This window comes from Mercenaria mercenaria, chromosome 5 (assembly GCF_021730395.1).
Source record: "Mercenaria mercenaria strain notata chromosome 5, MADL_Memer_1, whole genome shotgun sequence".
Classification (NCBI taxonomy): Eukaryota; Metazoa; Mollusca; class Bivalvia; order Venerida; family Veneridae; genus Mercenaria; species Mercenaria mercenaria.
Window position 1 is genome coordinate 36,437,197 of NC_069365.1, and position 19,775 is coordinate 36,456,971.

The 19,775-nt window shown below is 34.2% G+C and overlaps 2 protein-coding genes across 3 annotated transcripts; one reads left to right on the forward strand and one right to left on the reverse strand.

Moving 5' to 3' along the window:
- The first annotated feature begins 1,097 nt into the window (after positions 1–1,097).
- Positions 1,098–2,578, forward strand: LOC123558895 (leukocyte elastase inhibitor-like). Its single transcript, XM_053544851.1, has one exon. The coding sequence runs from the start codon at positions 1,102–1,104 to the stop codon at positions 2,338–2,340; it is 1,239 nt and encodes a 412-aa protein (XP_053400826.1). The 5' UTR covers positions 1,098–1,101; the 3' UTR covers positions 2,341–2,578.
- Positions 2,579–4,904: 2,326 nt separating this feature from the next.
- Positions 4,905–18,033, reverse strand: LOC123556893 (uncharacterized). Of its 2 annotated transcripts, XM_053543203.1 has the most exons (6): positions 16,822–18,033; positions 13,839–14,017; positions 11,716–12,787; positions 9,101–9,144; positions 6,930–7,032; positions 5,032–5,237 (listed from the first exon to the last, which is right to left on the reverse strand). In XM_053543203.1, exons 1-6 carry the CDS (start codon positions 17,663–17,665, stop codon positions 5,179–5,181), a joined length of 2,301 nt encoding a protein of 766 aa, XP_053399178.1. In that variant the 5' UTR covers positions 17,666–18,033; the 3' UTR covers positions 5,032–5,178. The 2 variants fall into 2 exon arrangements, with proteins under 2 accessions (XP_045203890.2, XP_053399178.1); XM_045347955.2 differs by lacking the exon at positions 9,101–9,144 and having other exon boundaries at positions 4,905–5,237; positions 16,822–18,027.
- Between the last annotated feature and the right edge of the window lie 1,742 nt (positions 18,034–19,775).

Genomic DNA, 19,775 nt, shown 5'->3' on the forward strand with positions numbered 1-19,775 from the left:
CTCCTATTTTTCACTTGGATCCACCCCCTATTTCTAGAGTTATGGCCCCTGAAATAGTCAAAAATGCATATTTTCACCTTGTGACACGCCTAGTTCAAAAAGTATTTGATATAAATTGATGAAATCTTGCATGAATCTTTATCGTGATATGAACTTGCGCACCTCCTATTTTTCATCTGGGTCCGCCCCCTATTTCCAGAGTTATGGCCTCTGAAATAGTAAAAAAATGCACATTTTCACCTAATTATGTGCTTCACTAAAAAAATATTTAATGTAAATTCATGAAACCTCGCTTGAGTCTTTATCATAATGTGACCTTGCACACTTGGCATTCTTCTTGAGAATTTTAATGTTTATTTCAGAGGTATGGCCCTTGAAATAGCCAAAATAGTGGAATTTTTGTCTGTGATGCTCACAGCTCAAAAAGTATATGGTATAGAATAATGAATCCATTTCATTTTTTTTGAGGCTATACCCCATTAAGACTGCAAACATTTGAATGATTTCCCCTTATTTGTGACAAATGTACCAGTGGGGGGCACACCCTGTGTCCTACAGATACATTCTAGTTTCTAGAGATATGTGCTCAGTGTAAATATTGGCTGATATTTTACAGGGGCGGAAGGGGAGGGGGCTTGACCTCTAAGTATCTGTGGATTAAATACAGACGAGTATTTCCTATGTGCTTTGTTGTGAAAACGAACATTCTTAGACCTCTAAATTTTTCGTTTGGTTCGTGCAAGGGAGGTAGCAAGTACTTGATAATTATATACGAAGCAAGATTTGTCATTCTTCGCGGTAACTTGTTTGTTTGTTATCAAAAAAGTAAATGTGTGTGTGTTTTAAATTTAAAGGACTAAGAAATAAATATCTAGATAAAAATTCATAGTTTTCTATCTTTTGAAAATACATGTAAAAGCTTCTATATATATATATATATATATATATATATATATATATATATATATATATATATATATATATATATATATATATATATATGTATACAAAATGTGCCTCTTTGAATGGAAAAAAGAGACATATCTCTGGTGAAAACATGACGCTTGTTAAAGGTGAATTTTCGAAATTTTCAGGTAAAACATGGCGTCATCCAGAAGAGATATATCGGATTGTGTAAATGAGTTCACTTTAGCTATGTATCGGCAAATCACAGCTGACAAACCTGCCGAAAATATCTTCATATCACCAAGTAGTGTGGCCATAGTAATGACGATGGTATATGTTGGAGCTAGAAAACAATCAGAAGAACAAATGGCTAAAACACTGAGACTCACCAATATGAAAAGGCGGTATGTACTTCGGCAAATGGAGAGATTTGTTGAAAAAGTAGAAAAAGGGAGTAAATATATTACCATTAAGGCTGCAAATAGCTTGTTTCCTCATTCTGATAAAAGAATTTTAGAAGAATATGTGTTAACTGTGAAGAAATACTTCAGAACAGATGTAAAACCAAAGGATTTCACAAGTGAACCAGATAAATCTAGGCTTGAGATAAACACGTGGGTTGAAGAAAACACTAATGGAAAAATCAAAAACCTTTTACCAGAAGGAGCTTTGAACTCACGTACAGCCATGGTGATCGTGAACACTATATACTTCAAAGGAAACTGGGAGATCCCTTTTGATTCAAAATATACTGAAACAAAAGACTTCGTCAAATTGAACGGCGATAAGGTCAACGTTAGAATGATGAGAGCGAAAAAGATGGAAGATGTCTGCTACACTAAAAATCGGAAGCTGAATTGCAAAGTACTTAAGCTGAGCTATAAAGACAGAAAGGTCGGAATGATAATTGTTCTACCAAAGGAGAACGACGGATTACCGGCCCTGGAAAGAAAACTCAGTTTGGATACTCTGCGGGGTCTTGTAAGTGGCCTTGATCTAGTCACTGCGGATGTCTCTTTGCTCAAGTTCAAACTGGAATCGTCAGTCCAGCTCAAGCAATTGCTGTCTGCATTAGGAATGGTCGATGTGTTTGATATGGACAAGGCTGATTTGTCAGGAATGGGAAACGATCTGTTTGTTTCGGAAGCATATCACAAGACATTTATTGACGTCAACGAAGAGGGTACTGAAGCGGGCGCCGCTACAGCAGCTGTTGAAGAATCGAGGAGTTTAGAGGAAACATACAGATTCAATGCCGATCATCCTTTTCTTTTCATGATTTGGCATTATGGACTTGATGTTCCGTTGTTTATTGGCAGATTGTTAGAACCGTCGACTGTTGCAGAGGCAAGTTTTGAGCATAAAAGGCAAGGATCCAGAACGAATGATGTAGAAGAACATACAAAAAGACGGAGACAAGATTGGCTCTGGTAAAAATATTTGCCATCTTAAATGGTTTCATCAGACTAACTTGAATTTTTTGTCACAGTTGAAAATGTATGTACATTGTATATGTATATCCGTTGGATAGAGATACATGCAATATGACAATCACGCAATAAAATTCAAAAGTTAATAGTATATGATCAACAAATATATGCGTTTTGTATTCAGTATACTTAATGGAAACGTATGTTTACAAACATTATGGAATTCATTGGAATAATATAGAAGTAGCAAACGTTTAGTTTCTCTTTATTTTTGGCTGCCAAGAAAATGACCTTTTTGGTAGACAGACGCAAATATGGAATGCGTACACTTTTCTCCTCCCCCTGCAGTAAATTTGCCCACCCCCAATGAAAGAGTGGCTGCTTCATATTTCCCGTACTCAATTGAACTGGTAAATAGTACATTTGCTTTCAGTGCCTAATTCTGAAACGGACATTTTCTACCCCCTTCCCCACCCCCGATGTTCAATTGCCCCCAAGTAATTGTGTAGGATGTTATATTAGTAAAAGTTAATTATTATAATTATTGGAGGTAACAATTTCTTTGTTTCTTATAATCTTGTAGTAGATCATTGCCAAATAAACAGGTTTGAGTGTTAGAATGAAAACAAAAATATATATAACGTTGCTAAGAGCACTTCTGTTTATTGATAACGTAAGAAACATTTATTCATCAATTCTTTATCAGTAGAACAGTGTTTTTGGATTGAAATGACTTAAAGAGTAAACAACAATTATTTCTTCTGGCATATGGGGCTAAAACATTGGTTTTGGTGATGGGGGAATGTCCATGCCAAATGTAAGCAGTGGGGGCAAATGTCCTATCTAACATTTCCTCTTTGGTAGGCATAGGAAATAGAGATCAATATAATTGCACCTTTACTAATCCTACCAGGTGTTCTGTATTACAAAAGTGGATCTATTGTGACATTTTGATACAAGCAAAACTGTATTATCTGCACTATTATTTACCTACTGGTACTTCGTTTTATTATTGGCTTGTTAAAAGTTAATGTTTTACCATATGTAAGTTGACAGAATCATAGGAACCATGTCTTGAGGGATTAATCAAACACAAATGAATAAATCCTTAATGATTTTGTTGTGCAAAAAAGTATCATATTGTGTCTTAAACAGTTTTCATTTTCCACTCAATTGTGTAATTGCAAGGGAAGTAAACTAATAGATCTCTACTTATAAGTACTAGCCCAAGGCAAGAGTTGTAATTCTTTGTGGATCACAACTTTAAATTAAAAATTAAAACTTCTGTTATTGATATTAACAAAACTATCATAAACTTCACATTTGTGAAATCTTTTTTGGTTATTTCAAGGACTTGGAAATTAATTTCTAGACTTTATTTAATGTAATTCTATCATTGAAAAGTTTAGGGCCTATCTCTATCTTTGGGGAGAAGGAAATTTTCGACAAGACCCAAATACATAATGAATTGAATTTATTCTAGAAATACATAATATTTTGTAAAATGATAAATATCTTTCAATGATACTCCTGTACACCATGGTATGATTTAGGAACGATTACATTTTCCAAATTCATCTTTAGCTTATCTTGTTAATAAGTTTAAATCTTAATTGTCATAGTTGGTCATGACTTTTGTTTATGTACAATTAGCTATACCAGCTATAGAACTGAAACTTTGTGCTCGTTTTTATCATCTTAAGTTGAGTAGGTGGATCAAGAACCTTAACTCTTTCTTGCATTTTACAAGAATTATGGCCCTTCTTAACTAAAAATATTAGTAGCAGCTGATGAGTGAAGGCAAGAACCGTAACTCTTTTCTTGCCTATTGCTAACATCATACATAACAGAATACAGACTAGTGTGGGTACTCAAAGATGAAGTTCTTGTATTAATCTACGCGCAATACGCATAATTAACGCCCAAATGAATAGTGCAAAACATGCGACTCATTTATGAAGTACTTACTTTATGAACAGACCCAGTCAAACCGAGTCTGCTATTATTTTGCTTGATTGAATTCTATGCTTCAAAGGGATTGTTTTACAGATTTTATTAAATATCACAGCAGCAATCTTCAAGTGCCCGTGTGGCTGCAGTAAAAAAGTCTCCTCGTACTTGGATTCAGTGTTGTTATATTTTCTGGTCGTTTGGAATCATGGAGTCCATTCAATATCTATATAATAGAATTCCACTTAAACCGGTACTAGGGGGCATGAGAGGTGTTGCACTTTCCATTACCTCTCATGAACAGACTGAATCAAACCGAGTCTGCTATTATTTTGCTTGGCTGCTTTCTTTGCGTCCAAAGGATCTTTTTACAGACTTTATTTACTGAGAGATTACAAGACCATAACGAAACTTTATTTTATTGAGCTACCTTATCTTCGATTATATTAACAATAAAACAATACAAAAGACAGACCTTTCAGAAAATCTAAGATCGTACATGTACACGATCTAGCAGAATGACACCGGGATTCAATTCGAGCGGCCGCTAACACGACTTCTACTCGTTTAAGTTAAACATCGAAGGTATAATATTCACAACAGTAAGTTTATGGTCTATTATACCTAGCACTTAACTCCAAAGCTTAAAATGACCATTTTATGAGTAGCTGGTAGAAAAAATAATGTTCTAAGACACACAATTTTTAAATCAGGTTGACTCGGACATTTGCAAGATAGGCGTTGCTGTATTCCGGTTTAGTTTTAGCTGCATCCCAGCTTGTCTTCCTCTCAGAATGCAGTTCCTCCTTTTCTAGTTCTGTCATTGGTTTATATTCGCGTAGGTATCTGCAGTTTTTCAAAAGCCGTAAAGAGGTTGTTGATACACCAGGCACTACTTTTCGTTCAAACTCCACGTTCTGCTCCGGTTCGTAAACTTTAAAAAGGATATTTCTGAAAAACATATAAACGTTGCATTTATGTCCATTCTGAGAGGTGATACACAGTACAACCCATTTAAGTATTATACCAGCCCAACTTTTATTTGAGCCGCGCCATGTGAAAACCTACATAGTGCGTTTGCGGCCAGCATGGATCGAGACCAGCCTGTCCGCAGTCTGGTCAGGATCGCTTTCAAACCCTATTGCAATTAGAGAAACTGTTAGCGAACGGCTTGGATCCTGACTAGACTGCGTGGATGCGCAGGCTGGTCTGGATCCTTGCTGGTCGCAAACGCACTATGTTGGTTTTCTCATGGAGCGGCTCATTTGTTTCTAAATTCGATCGGTAAATATTTATATTTATATTTACTTAATCTAAAGGGAACATACAACTTGAATTCGCTTAGGATCGCTTTCATCACATTTGCTTTTGCTGAAATCATAAGATAGATCTTTGCTGGACATTTAGTTGGGAATATTTACTTTATAAATTTGTCGTGGAAACTTAGGTCATACGCCACCAGTACAATTTGGGGTCTCAGTTTAGTTGATTTTATACAGGGTGTTTAACCGATTTTTGTTGATATATATATCGTTAAAACATATAATTGAGCCGCGCCATGAGAAAACCAACAGATTGGCTTTGCGATCAGCACGGATCCAGACCAGCCTGCGCAGTTGCGCAGTCTGGTCAGGATCCATGCTGTTCGCTAACGGTTTCTCTAATTGCAATAGGCTTTGAAAGCGAACAGCATGGGTCCTGATCAATTGCGCGGATGCGCATGCTGGTCTTGATCCTTGCTGGTCGCAAAGCCACTATGTTGGTTTTCTCATGGCGCAGCTCATATCTTACATACATGTTCTGATATATATTATTTCGATTCTGGTATATCATTTATATAAACTAGGTTAAAATATGAGAACAACAACTAGCCGCGGAATAACTTTTGAACGCGTAGACGTCTAGTGGATTATTGTCTGCGCCTAATAACATATACAGTTATTGGTGCTCGAGCCCGGTTGGACGAGGGAACCTTCGTATCCCGAGGGATTATCAAGTTGTTATATAACACGAAATGAACATGAGCTAACGCTATTTTAGCATAAAAAGCGTAAACACTGAGGAATGAATACTCAACGTCATTAAATTTTCCTGAAATGCACGGGAATGTCTGAGCTGTTTTTTATGTTGATGGCATTTCCTTATTAATTATCCATTTTGGGGCCGTAATACGATTACGCTTTGCCACGGAATGCGCATATGATATATAAAAAGATGCTTTAACATCACGCGAGTGCGAGAATCTCTCTGCTAACAAACGTTCTCTCTTCTGTTAAAACACCCTGATGTATTCGTGTATCAGTATTTTACGCATTTTATGCCAGAATAGCGTTAGTGCATGTTAATTTCGTGTTATAACATCTTCAGAATCCCATCCCTTAGGATATGTTGGTACCTTCGCCTGGAAAATAAACATGCGTTATTCTTACATAGTAGCACATTTTCTGTATTACGTACAAAAAAGCGTCGACGTGACGTCAGATTTCTGTGCTTTGACGGAAATTTGTACGGATACTAGATATAGAATGAATAGTAAACAGCCATTTAACGTGTTCATGTCTACAGTATAGCATGTTTTTCTATATGTTGATGGTATACGCTAAGAACATCATTTGATAGAGGAGCTGTATCTAAAGATACTACCCAAGCGATTTCTTTGGTCTGTCCGTAGAGCCACTTGTGGTGCCGGTTTCAGTTCCAGTGGCCGCACCACTGGAAACGGTCGGCAGTTTTGCAGGATCACTCCCTGAAAATGTATAAATGACACTGGGTCAAATAAGCTCAGCTTTTGTTTTGATTATGTTTTGATATTAAATTAACCGTTACCCTGCTTGATTTCTGCTATAATGAACTTGTCTATCTTTCAGTTTGGACAATACCTTTAACTGTTTAAAGGTGTGCATACCAAAACGATACTGACTGAATGGCAAACAGTGCAGATCATGATGTGCAGGCTAATCATGATCTACACTGGCCGCAAATGTAGAATCAGTCGAGTCCTGCATGATCAGGGTTAATCGTGGAGTAACTAAATTACTCAAATTATTAAATCAATATTTAACTAATGGTAACACTATTTTAACAACCACTTAAAACATGTAATACACATATAAAAAACTCAAAAGAAAATTTTAACCGGCCACAACGTTAGAAAAGATGTGTACCCTCTGTGCCGATAAACACAGTCACATACCATACTTCTTCAGATCTGTTATTATGTGTATTACATATTAATAAGTAACCATTTAGATGCTTTAAGAAAATTGAATCTTCACTTTGCTATAGAAGAATACAAAGATTTCATGACTTTGATAAAGTGTTAGCTTGGGTCAACGTTACAAAGTATTCCCAAATACTTCGAAGGAAGGAAGAGCGAGAACAATAATGGGCTGAGCCGTAGGGCTCAAGTGTACACCGTACAACAGATATTTTATCTTTACAACAATAAGCCTCCGAAAAATGCACTGGTTACTAATTCAAAAGATGATGAAATTAATAAGCTTGCATAAATGAGTACATTTATCAATTCATTTGACATTGGCTGAAAGCGGCTTTTGAAGAATATAATTAATTACTAAAAGGAGAGAAAATTATCATAGTATTTACACAAGTAGGACTTTTCATTTACAAAATGGTCACACTTGTAGTGTTCAACTGCTTATTTAGTCAATGTTAGTGGTATTCATTACAGATTAAAATTCATATTTTTTTCAGGTAAATGTAGACTATTGCATAGTAATTTTCAATAAATGTCGTTACTATGTTAAACATGATCAAAGAATTAGTAATATTTTGTAGAAGATTTAGTCAAAAAATATTGCTTACGGAAGTAAATGTTATAAAAAACAAAACGAAGATCCAGTAGGGAGAACAACGCTCCGAGAAGGCAGTTCCTTAAATCAAATCCCTTCGGCGACTTATTATGTATGTATGAATGACAGACAAATACACATTAAATACAGACAGAATTACAAAAAGTCAACAATAAAAAAAGGGGGAAAAAAAGAAAAGAAAAGAAAATAGTGGGGCACAGTCGGCAAACCACCACATGTTAAACCAGTTAACTGCGCATGAACACTTGCTCTGTATCCAAACCATGTTACAAATTAAAAGGACAGGATAAGGTGAAAGAATGTTACGAATTTCCTTCGGTGCTTAGTAACTTTATTTGATATTTCTTGACTCTCAGTTAGCTTAAATACAAGTTATATCCCTTGAATATTCTCATATAAGGGTTATGCACAATATCCAAATAAGAGATGGAGAATTATTTTCTAAATGTCCGTAACTTTTCAAGCGGAATTAGTAAGGTTTTTTATCTGAAAAGAAAAATATTATACCAGAACCACTCTTGATTAAAGACAGAGTTGAAAAGGTAAGATAAAGAATTATATCAAGAACATTATCCCAAAAGCAAACATACACCAAGATGAGAACAATTCTAAAATGTCCGTAAAACCCTACTCTTCCTTTCTCCTCCCACAAGTATTCCTCCAAGCCTCCGGAAACCCTTATAACTATACAAATAGTTACAATCAACAATTGAGCCACGCCATGAGAAAACCAACATAGTGGCTTTACGACCAGCATGGGTCCAGACCAGCCTGCGCATCCGCACAGTCTGGTCAGGGTTCATGTTGGTCGCTAACAGTTCTCTAATTGCAATAGGCTTTGAAAGCGAACAACATGAATCCTGACCAGACTGCGCGGATGCGCAGGCTGGTCGCAAATGCACTATGTTGGTTTTCTCATGACGCGGCTCAAATAAATAAGTATCTACAATAGTAAAATTATAGTTTGTAAGAATATAATACTTGTCCGCGATCTAATCTGGCAAACTGTTCTTCTATTAACGAATCTAAAGTAAAAACAGTTGTATTATAAACTATTGATTAAATCTGTAAATATACTGACACCATCAAAAGTTTTGCTCGACTTTCTTTAAGAGAAAAAGCAGCAGATCTAGCCTATTAACATAATTATCATAGTAACGGTTTTCGACCGACCGCTACGGAATTCTTCACTTTAATACAAAAAAAAAAATGTGTAAACTGTAGTTTTCCTTATTTAACGTAATTGCAATTGTGGGTTAAAGATTTTATGCGATTAGTAAAAATATCATAAGGGGCAACCGAGGACGATTGCTTAACTTTAACCCTTAAGAACTGCACTGTTCGCCATTCATTACCTTTTTCGTAAGCACCCCTTTTAATAGTCAATGGTACTGTCCAAATTGAAAGATGGACAAGTTCATTACAGAAATTTAGTAGGGTAAGGGTTAAGATCACGGACTTCGAAATACTTGCTCGGTACCGATGTAGGTAGGTTGGTTGTGAAATTATTCGTGTGTGGAAATCATCTAACTGGCTTACGGAAGGTCATTGGTCCTGCCTAGGTGCCCTTCCAAACCTGAAACATTGCCTTGAGGGGCACCTGGTGTCAACTCCACAACCAAAAACTTGAAAGTTGCTACATGACCTAAATTACTAAAGCACTTTGTAAATGTGTCAGCTGAGTAAGTGCATACATAAGAAACAGTCAGCTAGCATTAAATGAATATCGGTCAGTATTCAAACTTCGAATATTTCCGTATTACCTTATAAACACTTAACACAATATATTTGGATGTTTTAGATATTGAATTACATAGAACCAACGAAAAGCGTTCGATTATGAAATATAATCTATTGTATGATGCATTGTGACCTGTAGAAAACTACTTTATACTTTCTAACTTTTCAAAGCAACTGAATCGCTGTTTAAGACCAGAGGTAGAGCCAAACTTTTGTTGGTCAATATTCTGACATGCATCTAGCTCTAATATATGAGGGAGATGACACAACGCAGCAAGATACGACTTCTTTTATTCGACTGCGTTTTTTTTTCCGCACGTGCTATTATGAGTTTACGTCATAAAAACCTAATAAGCAATCAAACGTATTTCTTACATATGACTGGGGCTGTATTTTGACCCTGGGGTCAGTAACGGCAGCTACGTTCCTGTAGATGCGATCCCGTAGTTATATAAATATGTAGGTACAAATGATAGGTTTTCATATTTGGGCTCAAAGCGACATTATTTACTTTTATGATTAATGGCGGACAAATCTCAGTATGTTACCATAATCACGCCAGCTTTGTGTTATCTTCCACCGTAGAGTATATGTCTTTATAGTGTCTTAAATTCTGTAAATGAGGGTCATTTCAGCACAAAATTCAATGAAACCAAATACAGTAAAAATCAAATACCATATCTGTTTTTTTTTTCAGACACAAAGATATTTACACATTGATCTAGTTCTGTTTTTAAAGAAACGGAAATAAGACAGGACCTACCGGTATATCAGTTTTAGCTTTTGGTTCTGATCTTTTTTTCACATACTTTATGTAAATCAATTTGCTACTTGTAAGCTTTAAATGTACAGATGTGTTTGAAATCAGCTTTACGTACATTAATCAACCATTTGTATACGTTCGCTCTGGCAGTAAAACTTTGTTGCCGAAATAAACCTCTTTCACGATGATCTAGTTTAGACATTACATTACTGGTGCTTTCTATTCTTCTAAATGATTATAATATCATTTAGTTATTAACTAAACAAAAACAACTAACATAGATCTGTATAACATCATTATGCCAGAAAAAAATGTGCTAAACAGTTCATTATCTAATTATTTGAGCAATTACAAAGTTTCCGCTCCTGTCGTCACATTAATCTCTGTCAACATCTGTGAAGCAGCTACGTCCGCCTTACACAACAATATTAGAACGCTCAATTTTTATGATTCAAACGGCCGATGACGTCAATAAAACGGCGGATGACGTCGAGTAAAATTTGAAAGAAAACAAAAAGTAAGCACCGATTCTTTGACTGGAAGGGTTCAAGATAAAGCGTAGGAAACAACACAAATAATTGCTGTTCGTCATTTACAAAAATGCATCCAACTGTTTAGCTGAAAGTTCGATGGAATTCAGCACAGAAAACAATTTAGACAAATTATTCGAAATCAATCAGATTTTAGATTTGATTTTCTCGATCTATTTTAGGTTGGAAAATACTAAAGAAATGTCATATATACTAGTCGAGTATTCTATTTTGCCATCGTTTGCAGACTGATGTTTTTACTTTTTAGACGTTGACAGAGGTGAATGTGGCAGAAAAAACAGCTTTTACTAGGAAACGGTTGTTCCAAGAACTTTTCGCTTTAATGTAATATATATTTCATACTGATATGTGGGAAAAAATATACCATAAATTTCATATCCAGTTTATACTTATTATAAACAGTGAGTTCGAAATAGGCATTTTTATACTTAAACAGAGAAACTGAACGAAAAAAGAAAAGGTAAGTACGACACTGTTCTTCATAAAGTGATTTTGATATACGGGTTTGCCTGAATAGGAAATGGATGCCGTGTTAGACTTACCTTTATCAAATGTACCTATAAACTTCTTCATTTTCATGTTCTGTTTTAAAATACTGTCTCGTTCCGCTTTCAGCAGTTTATCTCTGTAATATTGTTCCCGCAATGAGGCAATTTCAAGATTTGGTATCCGGGGTGTTCCGAATGGACGAATTTTCCCGCTGCGCGTTCGTTCATATTTTTGAACGGGTTCACTGCTTACAATATTATGTATTTTTTCTTGCTGTTCAGCCTTTGCTCGTGTTTGTGTGTATAGTAAATGTTTCTGATGGGAGAGGGAAGCCGAACGTCTGGGGCTAAAACCTTGATAACCAAGATTTGGTCCTGGGGAATTTGGCGGAGAAGGAAAATGTGGCGCTGGAACTCCCTCTGGCTTTCTTCCATATATGGCAATATTAGGATTTTCTTGTTTATTCGTGCAATTATCTGCCATTAAAAGTTTTCTTATTTCTTCACTTCTCTTCTTTTTCATATCTTTAGTTAAACCATTATTAGCTTGTCTAGGACTGTGTACTTGATTATTATCTTCAGAGTACAATTCACGAGACTTTCGTTCAAGCTTGGCACTTCCGGTTGCTCTCTCCCTTTCAAATGTATTTAAAACGAAGCTCCGTTCTTTGTACCTTAATGAGTAAGAATTCTGAATACTAAACGTAGTTATATTTGGAAAGTTGGCTTCAATATTTGTCACTGATGGAAGACTCTGAGATGTTTGACCGCTCTCTCTTTTATGCTTAGTCAAAGTAAAGTCCGGCATTTTATGGCCAACTGACGGTTCATTCACTGCATCATCATCGTTATCAGATTCAGTTAGTTCAGATGTTACTAAATCTGATTCAAAGCCGTAAGCAAAATCTGTGTCCGTCGTTTCGTCGTTATAGTCTTCGTCGGAGTCGTCGGAACCGCAGTGACCACTGTTAGACTTTGCCGAATTTTTCCTCTCTCTTGGCGTCGGAATTTTTGATCGTGGTAATTTTACGACAATTGTCTTTTTTCCATTTCGTTCGGAATTGTCTGCTGCTCTCCGAAGATGTGATGGCTTTTTCCTTTTTGTTTTGCCAAATTCTGGTTTGTCCTGCGAAAAGGTAACTGAAGAATTTAAAGCGTCCCGACTTTAAATGCCAGACGTACTGCATTTAAACTTTTGTGAAACATATTGTTATTGTGTATGTGAAGAAATCAAATTGCTTTAAACCAATATCCACTACTTAAGATAGTTTGGGGAACAAAAAAACACACAACTAATTAACCATAATTCATAATATGAAAGAACAGTTGTAGGAATGTGTTTATTTTCTATTTTGGTTTCATGTCCTACTTATGTATATATTACTGTAAAAAGAAAAATACACAGCATTATTAATATCATAAAATAAAGTGACTCCAATGTTGAAATATACAAAATGCGATTCTTTTCTTACTTCGAGCGTAAAACCTCTTGTCATTATTTTAACACTTAACGAATTTTATTTAAATAAATAAACGTTAAGCTCTATGTATAATCCATGAATCATCTTTTTGACAAACAATGAGTACAAAACATATTCACACACTTAGAAGATTGTACACTGAATTTTGTATACAATGTATTTTTTCTTATACATTTACAAAATTCTAATTAAATAGTATTGTGTTGCACAACAAACCTACATCGCTACAAAAGTACTTCCACATGTAAATTATTATCTCTTAACTGACCGTATGCAATCAAGTTATATGTAACCGACTGTCAACACGGGTCCAACACGTTAAATTACTTTGTTTCTACTTTTCATTTACAATTTTTATCTAAATATAGAAAAAATATACATGCAGGTTACAATGGTGTACATGTTCTATACTAATTATGTATATTTATTTTTGCTTATAAAACAAATAGGTGTTACACAATGTCAGTTTGTATACAACATATCTAGAAGTTTTCGAAAGTGCCTTTATCGCATCATAGCTAATTTTGATTTTTGGTAAAATTCCGCTGCAATCGGGATTCCAACCCAAAACCCTTGGATAAAACGCCAGAATTCAGCCTCTACACCGCTGGACAGGTTAGTACTGCGATCGACTCTGAGAAATCTTACGAGATAATCCATTGTATGCAATAAAATTTTAATACAAACAATACTTACAGAGGTTTGTGTCTCCTTGTCAGCAGTGTCCGGTAGATGGCGCCCCATATCGTTTGACTGCACGTGATGACCAGATACTTCCGGCAGCAATGGAACGTTATCGTTGACTTCAAATATGTTCCGCTTTGACTGACTACGATTTAGCAAATGTAAGCGTCTCTTTGTAAGTTTCGGAAAATCTGTGAAAGACATTTATCTCATATTTCACTGTGTCAAATTCAGCATAAAATAAAGAGATAATTTGACTTAATCAGACACACTTAAACATTTCTGATTCACATAATCTGTCAAGTGGCATTGTTTCAAAAAACGTTAAGACTGATTGTAAACACTTTATCATTATTTTGAAATTTGAGTGCCCACTTTAACATGAAATGTATCAAATACTAAACTTTAAAATCGATTTAATAAACATCGATAATGCATCCATGAAAATCCTTTAGATTTGTTTATCTCTTGTTAAATGCAATGCAGTGCATATTCCTATATATTTATCCATCAAAAGAAGTTACATATTTGAATGCACAAATTAAACCTTACCCGATCATCTTAATTCATACAAAAGTCAACATTTATTCAAATACATAGCCAGGTGAACCTAGCTGATTCCGCTTACCTTTGATTTTCAGTAAGTAAGGAAAACATTATTCTTACTATATAAATAGTCTGCTTTAAAGGCTTGTATAAGATCATTGCTAAACAAAGTTAAATATGAATATCGAATATCGCAATTGAAATTAGCACTTTATGAAATGGAAGAGTCTTGTGTATTTGCAAATATTAACATTATCTTTACAATAACTGAAGAAGTAACGCCACAGGTTTGATTGTAAAATGCATAATCGTTGACTTTGACAAGCAATATTACAACATTTTAATATTTTAAGTCATAAAAAGATCTAACGCATGCAAACGTCTTTTTATGTTAAGATCAGCGAGGTAATGATTATTTCTTTTGAACTTTCTTTTGTCTGCAAGCATTCGTGCAGGTATGTGTTTTCTACATAAAGAATACGAAATATTTTTTTTCTAAACTTTTGTTTCTAAACATGCATGAAGATAATGTCTTCTATATTACAAACTAGAAGCGACGACCTTCTAGAAGCGACGACCTTTTCCCAGCTATACAGCAATAACGTTTATCGGTCAAAAATACGATTTCTTAAATTAGAACGGATAGCTGTTTTTCTTTCTAACCAGGCAAGCAACATTGTTAAAATACGATTTCTTGGTTAGAAAAAACTTTTTTATCTTTATCTTTTTTTTTTTGTTTCTACCTAAGTAAGAAACATTGTTAAAATGCGATTTCTTAAGTTAGAAACGAGTGAATAGTTTTACGTTTCCATATTTCAGATATTGATGCTTTCAATTTAACTAATGCGATTTTCTATTTAGTTGTATATATGTGAATGTACTTGAATTAACTGACAGATTAAAATGTATCAATTTAGTATATTATTGATCATCTACCTTTAACTTTAATATAAATGAATCAACATTATATAATTTACACTTACTGAACGGCTTTTCAGTCAATAGTCAAGACTATATCCCTGAGGTTTGAAGGACTGGGCTAGTAGTTTTGACTTCTGACCAGCAAGCCATTCAGTAAGTGTTTAATTACATGACATTAGATTAGAAATGAATGCAAAGTTTTTTTTCTCAAGTTTTGACTTAAGACCAGTAAAGCATGTGTTGAACCATAGACTGGCAAATAGCACAAAATATCGACTGGTGATTTATATAAGGTATCTTCCCTGCTGGCTGTATGTCCGTTACTTGTGTTGTACATGTACACTGACGAGATATGAAAACGCAACAAACATATACCTGTATATATTCTTTACAAAAAAGCATCACCTTGAAAAAAATTTTCAACACATACATATCTCGAAACTCTATACCCACTGTGTTAATTTTACGGTCTGTTATGCTGATTAAATTTGAACTCAATGGCTATAGAGTATCGAGATGTATATGTGTTGAACATTTCAAGGTGATGGTTTTTGTAGTAAAAATATATTCAGCCATACGTTTGTTGCGTTTTCATATCTCGTCAGTGTAGGCTAGAGGCGCTGTATACATAATACTGCACACTTTGTAACAAACTTTAGCTTAATCATATATGAAATAATTCGGATATTGTGTCACTATTGTGTACGCTGGAAAAATCAGTTTTAGTGTCATAAAAGAAGGTTTTGTGGAGTTTTGTGTCACTTTACTTTGACCACATTGTTATGATACTCGAGTGAAGAATTATAAAGTATAATGATATCTTATATGATAAACACATTTTGTTTATGCGTCAGTTATGTTAAAAGTACAAAAGGCGACCATTTTACCTAAAATGAAATAGTAGCTGTTTACTGATAAACATTAAGTGCAAAAACATAAAAACATTTACTGCGTAAAGTATTTTTGTTCTGTCTCGCTTTTATAGTTTCAACTAATGATAAAGGTACATTAAAAAGGTTTATTTAGATTATCTTTAAATTACTACCCACGCTTTTTTGTTAGATTCAATTACGACCGATATCTACAAGAAAACTTGTTTGAAAAAGTGTCAGCGGAAGATGCCTTTCGCAAAAGTGACAGATAAACGTGCCAGTCTCTCTTGAACCTTTCTTGATTTTAATTTAGATTGGGAACGAAAAAAAAAAGCAGAATGTTATATTTTCGTTAGAGAGAAAACTGGAAATAATTGAAATGTTTAGAGAATATGTTATTTTTGCCACTATGCCATTGGTTTGTACTGACAAATTTTCTCATCCATAAGTGAAATATTGTGTTATGGTTAGACATTAACATGACGGAAGACGGTAAAGTTTTATAGGTGTCATTACAAAATATCATAGAATAAGATCAGCATTCAAACTTATAGTCGCGTCTTGTCAATGGATTTTGAAAACAGATCATTATCAAAGTCCACTTCTAGGAGAATTCAAATCCGTTAATCTCTTTTTAGAATAAAAATAAACCTTACTTCTTAAATCCTCCATTTCTACTTCAACTTCTTCTGCCTCTTCAGGGATCGTCTCCATTCTTGATCCACGTGAGGATGGATATCTTTGACCAAGTACGTCGTCATCGTCTACATCATTGTCGTTACTGTCATAGTCATAGGAGCCTGCAGGTATATCACAAAAATCATTTGTTTCAGCGACTTCCTTAGAATGTAAATGCGTTCTGCTCAAGGTGTCTTTACTTTTTCCAACAGCTTCCTTTCTTTGATGCTTTTCTCCGTTTGATAACGTTACTCTATCATCTCCATCATTATTGGATTTTCTATGTTCTTCGTCAGTAACATAGTCTTGATTATCCCTTTCAACTGTTTCAATATCATGAGATGTTTTCTGTTTTTCGCTAGAACCGTGAATCAGTTGTTTATTACCAGACACTCGAAGCACATCTACGTTTCCTTTAAGACGAGACTCTCCGCTCCTGTAAGACCTTGCTATTGACACATTCTCCTTAAACTTTTGTATCACTTTCATCATCAACATTTTCATCTTAATGTTTTTCAATTTTATCCGTATTTCTTCTTGCTGTCTCGCATATTCACGTTTCTTCGATCGTCGGATTTCAGTTTTAAGTCTTTTTCGTGACTGATTTATTTTTTCTTGTTCTTTATTTAAAGATCCTATCGTAAATAATTGCTCTTTAAACCACAGATCTAATTGGCGTCCCATTTGGCCAACATTGTGTCTTAAATTATGTCTCACAGAAGGTTCAAGTTCGCTTTTCCGCATAAAACGGAGTCGGTACAAGTCTTCTGCTCTCCCCTTAGTTACTTCGAACGGAAACTTCAATTTCTTATAAAGTCTCATATTGAAGAGGTTGAATTTATCTTATTAATCAAAAGTTTATATTTCAAATGATCCGAGTATAGATATATTTTCAAATAGTTTAAATTATTTTTTATAACATCAAAATTAATGTAAAATTTTCTTTAATTAACACAAATAACTTTCCTTTGTTCGTCATAAAACAATTTAAATGATAACAAAAGAGCGATATAAAACAAAAACACAGCGATTTTAAAATTTAATTTCGACAATTATATACTATAATTTGTTTCAAACTGTCATTTTCTACATTAGTTTTTATTTAACTATCTACGGAGAAGAATATCCAACCAAGAGATAATTGTTTCAAAATTATTTTAAACTTTGATAAATTATTGTCATTTTCGCAATTTCTCAATCCAAACCACTTAAGTGTATCCCTTTCTTTCGTCGATAAGATAAAAACGTCCCACATTGTTAGTGTTCATCGTTGAATGGTAACCCAAAGATTTTTGTGAAATATTTAGATTCTTAATTGTTTCGAACAATACGTTCATTCCTACGTATCGTTGAAATATATACCTTAGTACCTATTTGCTTCACAAATTAACCCAAACAGATTTTTCAATGCAGTTTATTTTATTGAATTGCATTATTTACTTTGGTTTATTTGTACAAATTGCCAATAACAAACAAAATTTATTAAAGTGTAGAAAAAAAGAAACTGATTCAAATCTGTCAATGTAGAGTACAAAGTGCGTTTAAATATATACCGTTCTGTATTATGTGAAAATAAAAAGAAGTAATAGAATCTAATGAATTGTATATATAAGAGATATAATAATCTAAACATGTGCATTTTCATTTTTAAATAATTATTTGGTTAAGTTTGATAATTTAGGCCATGCAAAGTTAATTGGCATTTTAACTGGCTCAGAAAACATTAATCTTTAATTATTGAACAGAATCTATTAAATGAAACCTTTGGTAGTAATACGGTATAAGTTAATTACCACGACTTTAATAATGCTGAAAACTTCACCTCAAAGGGTCTATTCGGCTCTAAAGTACATTGTAAATGTTTATGTAGGAATAACTCATGTTTTTTTTTTTGCGTTGTGACATCTGCATAATCTTGAGCATTTTATGCTAGAAAACAGATTATAATAGGCCGATTTCGTAATACCATTCTCAACCAGATATAAACTGACATGACGTTTATGTTTTGCATTCTACAGAAATAAATTTTGAAACAAACAGTAGCACGACCAAATAAGATTAACAATGAATAAAAGTTTCGGATTCAGAGCTTCTGTGACATATCTAACGCTTAAATCGATATAAATGTGTTTCTCTTTCGAAACACACAGATTTAATGAGATATGCACAAGTATGCAAGGATATTTATATTTGTCGGTCCTTCTTATAATCTGATCCAAGAAAAGTGTTCAAAATTCAAAATTTTGTTAACCGTTTCGATTTGCTTAAAGGAATTAAATAAATTAATGAAGCAGTAGGGTCTAAGATTTCCAGAAATAAGGAATATGAATCGAGTGGTTGCGATATGAATCAAAGATTAGGCAAACTACAATATATTTGTGAATTTATAAGTATATTGGCTTTATTAGCCTAAAATGACATAAATCCGCTTGAATTTTAATGAGTGTGTCAGTAAGGGACACTTAAATATGTAACGTATCTCACATCCCTTCCTCCCCTCCCTGCTAGCGTCGGTTTAAGAAGTATGCAATTTTTGTACAGTTAACTGAATGGACTTCAAAATTCTAAAGGACCAGAAAATATATAAAAAAAATCTTAAGATTAAAGAGCGAAAGCATATATGTAAGGTTACCTTGATTCCTGGCGATGAGATCGTGGGTAGAAGTCCTGTATTTGGCAAAATTGGACGATGGTCTTTATATTTGCACACTCCTGTGTGATTTTTGTTTTGTTTTTGTTGGTTTAAGCCGTTTTTCAACAGTATTTTAGGTATAATGACTGGCAATTAACCTTACCAGTATTCCTAGATTCTGTACAAATACAGACCTGTTCTCTGCAAGTAACTGCCAACTTCCCCTCATGAATCAGAGGTGAAGGACATATAATTTCAGACACAATCTCTTTTATCAAATCCTCATAGAGAACATACGAT